This window comes from Vipera berus (assembly GCF_964194415.1).
Source record: "Vipera berus genome assembly, chromosome: Z".
Classification (NCBI taxonomy): domain Eukaryota; kingdom Metazoa; phylum Chordata; class Lepidosauria; order Squamata; family Viperidae; genus Vipera; species Vipera berus.
The window spans coordinates 43,082,847-43,097,559 of NC_138205.1; the positions used below are offsets into that span (position 1 = coordinate 43,082,847).

General features: G+C 41.2%; 1 protein-coding gene across 2 annotated transcripts in view; it reads right to left on the minus strand.

Moving 5' to 3' along the window:
- Positions 1 to 14,713, minus strand: part of STAC2 (SH3 and cysteine rich domain 2) — a 51,610-nt gene that overhangs the window by 18,649 nt on the left and 18,248 nt on the right. For both annotated transcript variants that reach the window (XM_081345396.1, XM_081345395.1), the window contains exons 2-3: positions 2,394 to 2,685; positions 1,059 to 1,156 (exon numbers count right to left, since the gene is read on the minus strand). In XM_081345396.1, coding sequence (XP_081201522.1) covers positions 1,059 to 1,156; positions 2,394 to 2,685 — 390 coding nt within the window. The remainder of the gene's footprint in view (positions 1 to 1,058; positions 1,157 to 2,393; positions 2,686 to 14,713) is intronic.

A 14,713-nucleotide genomic window follows, 5' to 3' on the forward strand; every position in this document is an offset into this window, starting at 1 on the left:
TTGTACATCGCTAAGAGTATCTCTCTGAGGAAGTCAGGTCATTGAGAAATGTGAAAAATAAATCAATAAAAATTTTCGTTTTTCATCCCGGTGTCTCTGAGTATTTTTAAGTGGCAAAAGGACATGTACCTTCCCCTCCCCTTGTTCCTCTAACCTGTTTGGAGGCATGTTCTCCCCAAGCCAGAGGCAACATTCAATCCGAAGACAACAAACCTTGCTTTAAAGCCATTCATGTTAGTAGCCATCATCATGCCATGTGGTAATGAATTCCACATATTATGTGCTAAGTGAAAACTGCCCAGCCTTGTCTATTGCTACACCACATGCCATTGCTATACTAGTTGGGGGCTTTCTTTTGGGCCATCTCCTTTCACACTGGTGCAATCAGGGGGTTCTCTTGTACAGTAAGTAAGGTCTCCTCTTTGAGTCCCAACCAGGGCTCCGTATCTGCACTGGCCAGAACTACTCCCCCCCCCCAAAAATAAGGCCACATGAAAGAAGGCCAGTGCCTGAAAGAAGTACTCTTTTAGCTGGGACCTTCTTTTTGTGCCAACACAGATAGGACCTTCTTTTGCACACTGGCCGGGCTCTCCTTTTGTGAAAGAAGGCCCGGGCTGACCTGAGAACAGAGGCCCTGACAGGCATATGAATGGAGACTTTGGCTGGTATGCAAACTGAAGCCCTGGCTACATAGCTTGAAGGAAAGCAGTATGAAACAAGTCCTGCCCAATACAGTAATGGTATGCAGTGTGGCAACAGCTGGGATGTTGGTGTTGGTGGATGGCAAAAAAGGTGGTCATATAAGCAGGTGGGCCCCGATGGGACTAAATTTTGTCCAAATGATTGTAGAGGCACTGCAATGGCTTGAATTTATAGGACTGCACACAAATTCCTTCCTTCAGCACCACTGTAATGTCAAACAGTGGTTCAATAACTGGATGTTAAGTGAGGCCTATCTGTATTACATCAACTCTGTGTAAACTTTAGAATACAGTCCATCCTCTCCCTCCCTGGATCTCTCTATCCTAACCCTTACATAGCTTTGCTTAGCTACTTACTGTCTTGCCTAGGCACTGCTGATGAGAAACTTCTTCTGAACACCACAGATGGACACTCACTTTGCATGTCTTGCATCGTAGACCTTGCTTGGAGTTTCCTAAAAGTAAAACCAAGACACAAGGGAGCTACAAGGTGTTTTGCTAAGATAATAGATGTATGTTGGTGGGAATAATATTGAGAGGCAGAGAATAAAAATCAGAAATACATGTCTGATAACAAGGAGCAGGCTATATACTCATCTCAAGTTAGGCTGATAATGATTACCATCCCCCCTAGTCAACATATCTGGAGGGTGGCCTATTATAAAACAACCATCTTCTGATTTTTTTTAATCCTTATTTCTAGGGTTATATTTCCTATTCATTTACAGGTAGCCTTTGACTTACAACTGGACATTTTAGCGCCTCCCCCCAAAAAAAGCTATTTACAACCTGGTCCTGACATTGCAGCCACTGCACTGCCCCTGTGATTGTTCATTCCTAGGTCTGACCACAGGGATACTATAAGGCCCTCCCACCTCCCTTCACATCTCCCCCACCAAGCCTCATAACCTCCTCCTCACCCAATGTCATCCATCACACACGTACCTTTCGAAGAGCTTCAGAACTTGGGTTAGGGACATGCGGGATGGGCAACTTGGTGATGTGGGCAAGGAGGAGGATAAGGGGCCTGATGAGGTGGGAATCCTGAGGGGCATGGGGAGAGCATAAGGTGCCTCAAGAGGTTGGGGTGTTCTCTGGCAACCCTGAGGCATCCTATGCTCTGCTCAACAACCCACACATTCATTTAATGACTGCATTGGGAAGAAGAGGTACGTGGGGGTCATACATGAGACGAACACATGGGTGCTTCACTTAACAGCCATCATAACTTCCAATCTAAACAAACAATTCTTCCCAACAAAAGATATTAAACTATTAAGCTATAAAGTTTCCAGCCACCTCCAATTGCTTGTTGCTAGCCTGCTTAAAAAAGAAAAAGAAAAATCAGGCTTGGGGGCATCTCCTTGTTCCTTCATTGGCTGTGCTCCAGCTGTTTTATTCTTTCTCTGCAAGCTCCACTCAAGCAGATGAGATACATCAACAGCCAACTTCCGTTAATGCATATTTTTCCAAGCTTCATCTAGAATCAATGCCTAATCCTTATTAAATGTAAATCTATTTGAGGAAAAGAAGGAGGGTTATCCTGATTTGGCAGTAGCTCAGGATTTAGAGTTTAAGGTAATCCAGACACGGATAGAAAAAGAATGATCGGAATTCAGCTCCTGAGTGTGCATGACAAGAACTAGCAAACATTATCAAGAAGGTGGGGAAACAAGGCGTCCAATTGCTTACCTACAATAAGCTGATGGCAAATTTCACAAGGATTGTGTTTCTTGAAGATGTGTTCCTGGAAACTGTGGGTCTTCATGGGCTTGAGGGTCCCCAGGGACTTGTGGAAGGCTCTGGGGGAGGCTTCTGTTTCAAAGGGAACTGGGGGTGGAGACGGGGGTGGCATGGAATCAGGAGGGCTGAGCAGGACATCGGAGGGCAGCTTGAACTCATTACCAGAGCGCAGAAAAAAGTTCTCCACGCTCTTGCTGCGCAGGATGGTCTTGAGTGACAGAGAGCGTTTGAACCTTTGTAACTATCAGACAAGGGGAGAGAAAAAGGGAAGAAATAACAGCAGTCATTGGGGAGGAAGGCATATTATATTAGCACCATGAACTTTGCCCAGTATCCACTGGAAGTGATGAAATAGTCAATATACTTAATGGATTTTGTGCTTTCAAATAACAGTAGCAATAGCATCTAAGACTTATATACCCTTTCATAGTGCTTTACAGCCCTCTCTAAGTGGTTTACAGAGTCAGCATATTGCCCTCAACAATTTGGGTCTTCATTTTACCAACCTTGGAAGGATGGAAGGCTGAGTCAACCTTGAGCCAATCAGGATCAAACTCCAGGCTGTGAGCAGAAATAGTTCCAATACTGCATTCTAACCAATGCACCACCATGATTCCTAGCGACTGCCTGGGCTAGTCTGTGCAGTTTTATTGGGAAGATTTTTGGAAATGGTTTGCCCTTGGTTTCTTCCTAGGACTGAGAGAAAATGATGGATCAGATCACCCAGTTGGCTTTGTGATTTAGGTGGGACTAACTCAAATAAGCAGGGGATCGTGGTCCAAGATGAAAAACTTGTTTTCGACAGGGAGAAGTGTGAATCTGGTATTACACACCAGTCATGCAAGAACAGAAAGGCATCCAAAAAGAGAAGCCACCTTCTGGTTGGTGATTCAATTATAAGGGATGTAAATTTAGGAAAGGACACAGAGGTTTTGAAAGAGGTCAGGTGTCTTCCAGGTGCTACTGCCAGTAGGGACAAGAAGCGTATTTCCAAAATAATCAAGAATGCCAGCAAGGACTGTGATGTGGAGGCTATTGTACATCTTGGCACTAATGATCTGTCCCAAAAAGTTGTACTCTCTGTGCAGAATGATTTCCAGAGCTTGGGGCAGGAACTTAGCAGAATAGGCTGTAGGCTTACTTTTTCAGAGGTTTTACCAGTGTATAAGGAGCAAAATGGAAAAGGCCAGCATATAGCAGAATTTAATATGTGGCTAAAGGAGTGGTGTAAAGGAGAAGGCTTTGGTTATATTAGTCATGATGTCTGTAGCTGGTCCAATGAAAAAATGTATAAAAGAGATGGTCTGCATCCATCCAAGAAAGGGACTGAGTTACTTGGCAATAAAATCACAGCTTTTTTGGAGGAACATTTAAACTAAATAATGGGGATAGTGAGTTAATTGATACAGTACATCACTGTCCCCGGCAATCTAAGAAAATAGGGGAAGCCAGGCACCACACAAGTTATGCAGCAAGTAAACACAGCGTCAGTCATAAAGGACTCAAATGTCTATACACTAATGCACAGAGTATGAACAGTAAGCAGGGTGAACTAGAAATTCAGGTAAATGAGGGCAGATATGATATTGTTGCCATTACGGAAACATGGTGGGACGAAACCTACAAATGGAACACACAGCTAGAGGGATTTAAACTATTTAAAAGAAACAGACTAAACAAAAGAGGAGGAGGAGTTGCTCTCTATATAAGAAATAACTTTATCTCTACAAAAATAGAGCACAACAATGACGAAAACTGTAAACCTGAAAGCATTTGGGTCAATATAAAAGGGGGGGAAAATGACATTGTCATAGGTGTATACTATAGGCCGCCCAACCAAGCAGAGGAAATAGATGAACTTTTTGCTAGTCAGCTAACTAAGGTATGTAAGAAGCACATCACAATAGTAATGGGGGACTTTAATTACCCTGATATCAACTGGGAGACAAACTCTGCACCGAGTGGAAGATCAAACAGATTCCTGTCAAACCTAGCAGACAACTTTCTCTCCCAAAAAGTAGAGAAGGGAACTAGGGGATTAGCCATATTGGATTTAATTCTCACTAACAGAGATGAAATGATAGAAGGTGTCGAAGCCACAGGAACCTTGGGGGGAAGTGATCATGCAATATTGGAATTCAACATTCTGGAGGCACAAGCAATAGAACACAGCCAAACTAGAGTCTTGGACTTTAAAAGAGCTAATTTCAATAAACTTAGAGAGACCATGGGAAGAATTCCATGGATGAGAATCCTAAAGGGGAAAACAACTCAAGAAGCTTGGGAAATTTTGAAAAGTGAGATAATAAAGGCCCAGTCTAGTACAATACCAACAAAGAAGAAAAATAACAGCTCTCAAAAGAAACCAGCATGGCTGCATAAAGAACTCTCTGATAAATTGAAAGATAAAAAGGACAAGTATAAGAATTGGAAAGAGGGGCACATAACTAAGTCAGAATATCAGCAAATAGCCCGTGCCTGCAAAGATGAAGTGAGGAAAGCTAAGGCTCAAAATGAACTAAGGCTTGCGACCAAAGTCAAAAATAACAAAAAAGCTTCTTTCAACATATAAAAAACAAGAAAAAAGTTAAGGAAATGATTGGTCCATTAGTGGGGGAAAGTGGCAAGAAGGTGACAAGCAATAGGGAGAAAACAGAACTATTTAATTCGTTTTTTGCATCTGTCTTTACACAAAGGGGAAAAACAGTCCAACCTACCCAAACCAGTGCCATAAAAAACAGAATAGAAACGCAAGTTAAGATAGGCGAGAAAATGGTAAGTGAGCACCTGTCCAGCCTAGACGAGTTCAAATCACCAGGGCCAGATGGATTACATCCCAAAGTTCTCAAGGAACTGGCAGACGTGATCTCAGAACCACTGAACTATATTTTTCAAAGATCCTGGAGCACTGGGGAACTACCAGAGGACTGGAAGAGAGCTGATGTAGTTCCCATCTTCAAAAAAGGGAAAAAAATAGATCCAGGAAACTACAGACCTATCAGCCTGGCCTCAATACCTGGCAAGATTCTGGAAAAGATAATCAAACAACAAATCAGCGAACGCCTTGATGCAAACAAAGTCATCACTAAAAGTCAACATGGGTTTGTCAAAAACAGATCATGCCAGACAAATCTTATTACATTCTTTGACCAAGTGACAAAATTAGTGGACCAGAGGAACGCTGTAGATATAATTTACTTGGACTTCAGTAAGGCATTTGATAAAGTAGATCACAACCTACTACTTGATAAGATAGAAAAATGTGGGTTAGATAGCATTACCACCAGATGGATTCGTAGCTGGCTGACAGGCCGTACTCAGCGTGTGGTCCTCAATGGAACCGCATCTACATGGAAGGAAGTGTGTAGTGGGGTGCCCCAGGGCTCTGTTCTGGGCCCAGTGCTCTTCAATATCTTCATTAATGATTTGGATGAGGGGATAGATGGGGAACTCATCAAATTTGCAGACAACACCAAGCTGGCAGGAATAGCCAATACTCCAGAAGATAGGCTTAAGATACAGAAGGATCTGGACAGACTCGAACACTGGGCACTATCTAACAAAATGAAATTCAATGGTGAAAAAAGTAAGGTTCTACATTTAGGCAGGAAAAATCAAATGCATACAGTAGGTATAGTATAGGTGGTACCTTGCTCAATAGTAGTAACTGTGAGAGGGATCTCGGAGTCTTAGTAGACAATCACTTCAATATGAGCCAGCAGTGTGCTGCAGCTGCCAAAAAAGCCAACACAGTGCTAGGCTGCATTAACAGAGGGATAGAATCAAGATCAAGTGAAGTACTAATACCACTTTACCATGCTTTGGTAAGGCCACACCTGGAATACTGCATCCAGTTTTGGTCACCACGATGTAAAAAAGATGTCGAGACTCTAGAAAGGGTACAGAGAAGAGCAACCAAGATGATTAGGGGGCTGGAGGCTAAAACATATAGGGAACGGTTGCTGGAATTGGGTATGTGTAGTTTAACGAAGAGAAGGGTGAGGGATGACATGATAGCAGTGTTCCAATATCTCAGGGGCTACCACAAAGAAGAGGGAGTCAAGCTATTCTCCAAAGCACCTGAAAGCAGGACAAGAAGCAACGGATGGAAACTAGTCAAGGAGAGAAGCAACCTAGAACTAAGGAGAAACTTCCTGACAGTTAGAACAATTAACCAGTGGAACAACCTGCCTCCAGAAGCTGTGAATGCTCCAACACTGGAAGTTTTTAAGAAGAGACTGGCCAGCCATTTGCCTGAAATGGTATAGGGTTTCCTGCCTGAGCAGGGGGTTGGACTAGATGACCTCCAAGGTCCCTTCCAACTTTATATTATTATTATTATTATTATTATTATTATTATTATTATTATTATTATTATTATTATTATTTATTTTATTATTATTATTATTATTATTATTATTATTATTATTATTATTATTATTATTATTATTTATTTTATTATTATTATTATTATTATTATTATTATTATTATTATTATTATTATCACAATCTCCTGGTTTCTAGCTGGTGTGTTAACTACTACATCAAACTGAGCCTCTTATACTTCATAAACTTCATTTTTGCCTTTCTCATCAATCATCAGATTTTTTTCTGGGGAATTCCCAAAAGGAACTGAAGGCAATGCTTTGGGGGGAATGGTCAAAACAGAAACTTAACCCATTTCTCCTCCTCATTTCTGAAGATGTTATCTAGTTTGATAATGAAACATCTTCAAGGAAACAGCCAAGCTGAGAGAGCATGAAGGACTTCACAGAAGAGAAATGCTTCAGTCTCTTTCCACATTTACCAGAGAAGCCTCAAATAAATAACTAGAGGAGGGCACGTGGAAGTCAAGAAAAGGTTTCTATTTTAAAAAGCAAGCAAAAACTACTTTAATCTGATTTGGAAGAGAGGCTGCTTTGGTAGCGGGGAGAGAGAGAGAGGAAAAAAGGACAAAGAAGAGATTGTTTAAGGCTGCAGGTCATATATGTGCTAGAAAAACTATCCTCTCTTTACTGTTTTTCTTTCCTGCTGGGGAAAAGAGGCCTGTCAACAGTGGAACAAGTTAGGAAAATTTTCCACTGACCTGCTGTTGTGAGAATTGGACCATGAACATACAGAGCAGAGACCATGACTAACTGCACTCAAGGTACAGCATGCTCTAGGCCTGGAGGAAAAGCTCTGCTCAATGTAACAGCAACCCACTGGCTAACATGTGGGCCTAGAGGACTACCACAGATGCTCCAATCTCTAGGTGTGTCTGGAGATGAGTGAGCTTAGGGCTGGCTAGCCTGCAACCCCATTTCACTGCTCTTTTCATTATCACTTTCTGGTGAGTGAGAACTGAATCCATTTTGCTGGTGAAGCAGTTGTACTTGCACCAAGTATGGCGCAACATCAAAGAATGGGACAAATAATTTCATGCCTTAGTATATCTCAGCCATTTTAGTAGTTGAGTAAATCAATATTTTATGGTAACTTAGCAATTTGGCCTCTTTTCGTTTCTACCTATGTGTATTGTAATCTGGCTCACATTTAACTTTTCTGCGGAATTTGTTTACTAATATATTTTCCACTCTCCTTATATAATGCCAGTTTTGCTATGCCACATGATTCCAGTCACTTACTGCGGTAAAAGGACTGACAATAGTGAGGCCCATTATAAGCACCAGCGATGTGGCATAATCTTTCCATCATCCCCAACCAACGTGGCCATGGGAAATGGGATCTGTAATTAGGGGGAAACCATGACTAAAGTTCCTGACCTAAAGAGACTGTTGAAACAACTTTTAAAATGAATAAATGCCAAATCATTTAAGCTGCTAAGAGTTGTTGTTGTTGTTGTTGTTAGTTGCGAAGTTGTGTCCGACCCATCGCGACCCTATGGACAATGTTCCTCCAGGCTTTCCTGTCCTCTACCATCTTCTGGAGTCCATTTAAGCTCACACCTACTGCTTCAGTGACTCCATCCATGCTAAGAGTTAGAAATGCTTAAGGATACTATCTGAAACCCAAGATAAATATAGCCAACAGCACTCATTATTGGGACTCAGGAAGTTGCAATAAAGTGAAACAAATGAGTGAAGACAGAGCAAAATGCTGGAAGTAATAACTCTGTAATTGGATGGGTGGGTGCATAACAGAGGAATAAGAGATACAAATTTGAAGAAAAGGAAAATAGAGTATTGAGATCACAGGATGAGATTCAGAGTATTTTAGAAGGCAAAGTGCAAGGATATATGAACTGTGACTTTCTGGTGAGAGGGAAAGGTCACTTCAGAGAGTTGAAAGCAATGTTTGGGAAAAGGAATATACAGTGCTTTTTTTGTAAAAGAAAAAGGTGCCGGAACTCACACATGTCATACAACCCGCCTTGCCAACCCTACAAGGTTCCATCCAAAAAAGGTGCCGGAACTCCGTTCTGAGCGTTCTATGAGGAAAAAAGCCCTGGGAATATAAAAGATGTCGGTGAGGGGCACAAGTGATACATCTGGGGACCTACAGGTACAGGGATTCTTCTGGATACAAACAAGGAGCCAGCAACAGAGCAAGGCTGGAAGAAATGACTAGGTCGGAAGCAAAAAAAAAAGGAACTCACTAGATCAAATGAAGCAACCTGAAAAAAGAAAAAATGAATTAGTTTTATAGTGATGAGATAAAACACTTTTCCCGAGATAAGTCTCCAATTGCTTCTGCTCATCTGGTTGTGCTTCAGGTCCCCTCTAGTAAACATTATCATGTTGCAAGACTAAGGAAGTTGGTCTCTTCTGGCACAATGACACTTTCCCCCCCTGAAAATGCTCTCTCCTTGGGCTCCAGGAAGCTTTTACTGGCTTTGGTTCAGGGCTGGGGGATTAATGCATTACTGTAGGGGTGGGAGTGGGGGGGAGTGCTATGTTTTCATCTGTGCTGTCTTTTAGTATTTACTATTGTGTGGTTTTATGTTTTGTTCTGATGGATTTTTTTATCCTTTTTGCTATCCAATTTCTATTGGAGTTGGAGATAGATAGATAGATAGATAGATAGATAGATAGATAGATAGATAGATAGATGCCATTCCTTGCTTGTAGCTTTGGCTTCAGTGAAGCAGAATGGGGCACAAAGCCCTATCCCATCTCTTAATAGCAATAGTAATAGCACTTAAGACTTATATACCACTTCATTTTGCTTTACAGCCCTCTTAAGAAGTTACAGAGTCAGCATATTGCTCCCAACAATCTGGCTCCTCATCTTACTGACCTTGGAAGGATGGAAGACCGAGTCAACTTTTGAGCTGCTCAGAATCGAACTACTGGAGTGAGCAGTGAGTTAGCCTGCAGTACTGCATTCTAACCACTGCTCTTTAATACAAATCAACCCATATGCCAGTGAGAGAAAGGACTGAGGCCAAGAGCAGACAAAGCGCCCAAGGAGGTGGAACAGTTGAGAGACAAGATCATGGTAGGAAGAGCAATGGAGAGTCCACCTGAATTTGAATTGAGGCCAGTAATGTGGTGTGGTGCAAGAAGAATTAAGAAGACGGGAGAGAAAACTGCTCTTTGTAAAACCTTGGCAAGATAACTAGGATTGTTGAGTAAGTTTGTGGTTTAACTTGTCCTGGATTTCAAAGATAAACTACCTTCTCTAAGAAAGCTTCTCAGGAGGATTGGGGGAGGAGGGGAAGGAACCATTTATATTGATTTGAATATTTGCTGATGTATCACATTACTCTTGTATCAGTGTAAACTTGATAGTCTGTATTGTCATTTAGTGCTAGGACTATAGTATAATAGAACTGTTCTTAATCTTTGGTTCTAAAAGTCAGGAAGGAAAGGTGTAATGTTGGTTGGTAACTAGAAGTCTTTTGTTTTTTATTGGAAAAGGGGACAAGGGACATTTTGCAGCTCTCCCTTTGAATAGAAAAAGTGACAATAAGATCAACGAGAATAAAATCTGGAAGAGATTTTTGTTTCAGAAATATGTGGAAGATTTCAGGTCTTGAAATAAGGGCAAGCTTCTGTGCTGCAGCAAAAGCTGGAGAGTTACATTACTAACAAATACTTAGAAACAATCATTTTTATTAGAAATAATTTCAAGGAGAAAAGAGCATTTATGACACTATGAAAAATCTACAAAGTTAGGACTCACGTCAAGCCATATTAGCTGCCTGTTACAAGGATTGCAAATGACTGGTTACTTATTTAATTACATTTTTTGCCAATGGGGGAAAATCCTTGTGAGATTTTTTGCACAAATTCCCAAATGACTGGCCACCTTCTGATATTTGCACTTTAAATTGGGGGACGTGGTAGTGTTCCCTCAACTGTTCCCCCTTATATATTACATTGTGCAGGACCAGCTCCACCATTATTAAAATTTCCAAAATACAGTGATGTGTTTGTACATTTTTATTGTTGCATACAGGGTATTCTTAGATTTATCTGAGTCCCACAAAGGCAAGGCTGTCTGGTATAGTATTTAGCACCAAAACTGACTTAATCTCCATCGACCTTAAGGAGAAATTCGTCCACGTAGCTTTCTTGGCAATACAATGGAAGTAGTTTCTCATTCTCTTATAGGGTTTTTGTTAAACCTCTCAGTCTACCTACTTCGTATTGGTTTTTTATCCATACTGCAACCAGATCCAGACCTTAGCTTCTAGAAATCTGCCGAGTACGGCTAGGCCTATTTGAGCTCACCAAATACAGCTGGCTGGGTTACAATTTTCATTCAACTATGAAACTTGCTGTGTGAATGTTGGCTGGTCCCTAGTTGTTAGCCTCAGGTTTTATCACCCATCCCAGCTTGGAAAAGCTAGTCTATCTGACAGGAGATGGAGCAGAAAAAGCTTGGAGCAAAGTTAAATGAAGAGAAAATAAAAGATGTTGGAGGATGTAGGATCTGCAGCTGCTCTCGGCTTAGTTACTTCCATCTGCTTGTTATTATATCACAGTAAGTCAGATTCTGCAACTAGTACCAAATTCTGCCTTGTTGTCCTCCCTCCTGCAAAGTTTACACATTGTACTCACAACATTATTTATTTTAAAATTGCCAATAATTGGATTCACACCTGAGACTAAGTCCTAATAGTTTAGAAATCACAGGGTCAGGCTTCATCAATGCAGCAATGCATGCTGGCTGAAAAATTTTGAGAGCTGGAAGTCCACACATCTTAAAGTTGCTAAGTTTGAGAAATACTAGTTTGGGGTAATGCATTATACTGGCCTAGATATTCTGTTTCCTAATTCTGGGACACCCGCACCTATTCTAGAAAAGCTCATAGAATTGACATTTACTGTACCATGAGTTTGCACGAACCAGGTCTGACTTTTAAAACGGGCTATGAAGTGAAATTAATTCAGCTTTGCTAGAGAAAAAAAAGGGGGTGGGGGTAGCAAAAAAAACATGAAATATAGAAAGATTGCTGGGGGTAGGGAAAGTGAAAGGTGAGAGAGTAGAAATGTGCATGTGGGTTGTCTGTACACCTCACTGGCTGTGGCTATTTGCTGTATGGGCAAGCTGGGGGGGGGAGGGGCCCAGCTGTCTCTGCAGACTGAGCTTAAAAGGTTTCAGCTCCACTAAATACTGATGAGCTGGGAACTTTGGAGCGAAAGAAATACCGCTGGGCTTCCAAATCTAGTGTGCTAATAGAGGCTGCTTCATTTCACACAATACAGAAGCACATAATCTATTTTAACTCAAGAAGTTCTATTTGTAAAAAGATGCTTGAGGCCCACCTGGAGCCTGAACTGGGCCCAAGTGTTTGTCCATCTACAGATGGACTACAAATTCCAAGTCATCCATTTATTTCTCCTCAGGCATATTAGAAATAAAATAAATGGTCACCAGCTCCTTCTGTGGATCAAATTCTATATTTAACATTGAAAAATAAAGCCTCTGCTAAATAGCTGATAAAACCTTTGTCAAACTGAAAAGCCATAGTCTTTTATGCCTAAAGTTCTTTTTAACTAACTCACTATGCAGTATGGCATGGGCGTCAAAGTCGCCATGTCATGTGACGTGCCGCGACGCATCACAGCAATGGGGTGGGCGTGGCTATGATGAAACCCACCCACGGGCAAGCAGTTGACACCCCTGCAGTATGGCTTCTTAAAATTGTTCATGCATATGTGAACCCAGCCACCCACAGTGTCCTTGTCATCAAATGATCAAAATCTGGGTGCTTGGCAACCGGTATATATTTAGGATGGTTGAAGAGCCCCAGTCACATGTTTGCCATTCGTGATCATCTCAGTGGGTTTTCAGCAATGGGGGAAAGCTGGATTCACATAACAACTGCACCAATAAGAATCATAAAATGGGACACGAGTAACCTAATGATCCATTGCTTCAGGATGGAAGTTCTAGTTACAGTTGTGGTCGTAATTCAAGGAGCACCTATAGTCAAATTTTCTTCATTTCCTTTCCTCTTTTGATAAACATCATTGCTCTTATATTTGCAATAGCAGTCTAGCATATGGAAATGGAGTAAAGTAAGTCTTTTCAAGCATGGAATGTGGAAACTTTCATTTATTAAATGTGTTTCAGCTGCTGTAATGTCATATAGTAATACAAAATAAATCAGATCAGTTAAAAAAGAAAAGAAAATGGGGAGAATGAAACAAATAGAAGGCTGATCCTAGGTAACCTTGAGTATGCCAATCCTTTGAGGCAGGTTAGGTTGGGAAACAAACAGCATAAGCATTCCAGAAATGCTATTACTGTTGTAGGATATAACAACACAATCTTCTTGAAAGCTCCCCTCTGCCTTCCTCTCATATCAAACCAACTCAATGCAGAATTTCTTTCTCACATCTTCTCAATTCCCATGACTGAGTTGTCTCTTATTTTGCCTAATTGTTCTTGTGTACTTTTTTCAAGATACCAAGAAAGGGGGGGGAGAGGGAGAATTCTTGTACTGGTGTGTGTGTCTGTATGAGGAATTGGTGTTCTTCAGGCAGAAGACCCTGCTGCTCCCATTGGTATCACAAAGCACATATGCACAGTCCCAACTGTACTAAAAGGCATCTTATATTTAAGGATAGATAAAAGGTTTCTGCCTTTTATGAGTAGTTATTATTTTCAAAATAAGCATTACTGGAGATACATGCTAGATCCACCACTTTACACTACAGACTTGTTTATTTTAACCATGGTCCTTTATACATCATAATGGACTGCCATCTGTCAGAAATGGTGTAGGGTCTCCTGCTTGGGCAGGGGTTTGGACTAGATGACCTACAACAGGGGTGTCAAACTCAATTTCATTGAGGGCCACATCAGCATTGCGGTTGCCCTCAGGGGGCCGGGTGAGTATGGCCTTGGTGGGCGTGGCCTACTGGGTGGGCGTGGCCAGCTCTACATCGTTCGCATCAAGGGTGCCTATGGGGGCCTGGGCAGGAGTTGGACAGATCTGAGGGTCTCTGGCAGAAGGAGGGTCTCTGGGCCAGGGCCAAGGCAGTGGGGGCCGTTCCCTCACTGTTTTCAGGATGGCTTCGCGGGCCACATGAAACCACTTTGAGGGCCGGATCCAGCCCCCGGGCCTTGTGTTTGACATGTCTGACCTACAAGATACCTTCCAACTCTGTTATTCTAATATCCTAATGGGTGCATTCACATGTTATACTAGATTTTTAAACCATAATTGGATGAATACAATTGTTGAATTTTCATACCATACTATATGATAAATTATGGTTTATGAACCACAGCGGTTAGGTTCACACCACATGATAAATCAATACCTGGGTAAATCTAAACTTTGTGGTTTGAAGCTTAGTATTAACTGAGCATCCAGTCATGCTGTTGTGAAAATCTGCTGTATAGCATATATGCTCGGATTGAAAATTAACTGCAGAGTATAGTTTGTCTTCAATTCTGCTTACTGCCTTTAAATAAGAGAATTGGAAGGATAACTCTCAAATTTATATTGCTCAAAGAAAACACCTCAAAATACTAGTGATGCTATTATTTCTTCAAGAAAAGTTAAGTTATTTTTTTTGAAAAACATGGTTTCAAGTGAAGAGATATAAATAAATAACAAACATTTGGCATAGGAATAATGGAATGGGTTTGAAGGATATTCTGAATTCAAACACTGTTTTGGATTAACATGAGTTTGCTAAATAATCCACAAAAGCTTGGCAAAAATATGCTAAGCCCTCAGCTATTTGTGAAGCACAACATAACACAACACCCTAAAACAAAACGAAACAAAGCATATGGCTTAGCACAAGGTGTGAACCATGGCCTGGAATATGAGACAGATGAACTACAAAATAGTTGTGACT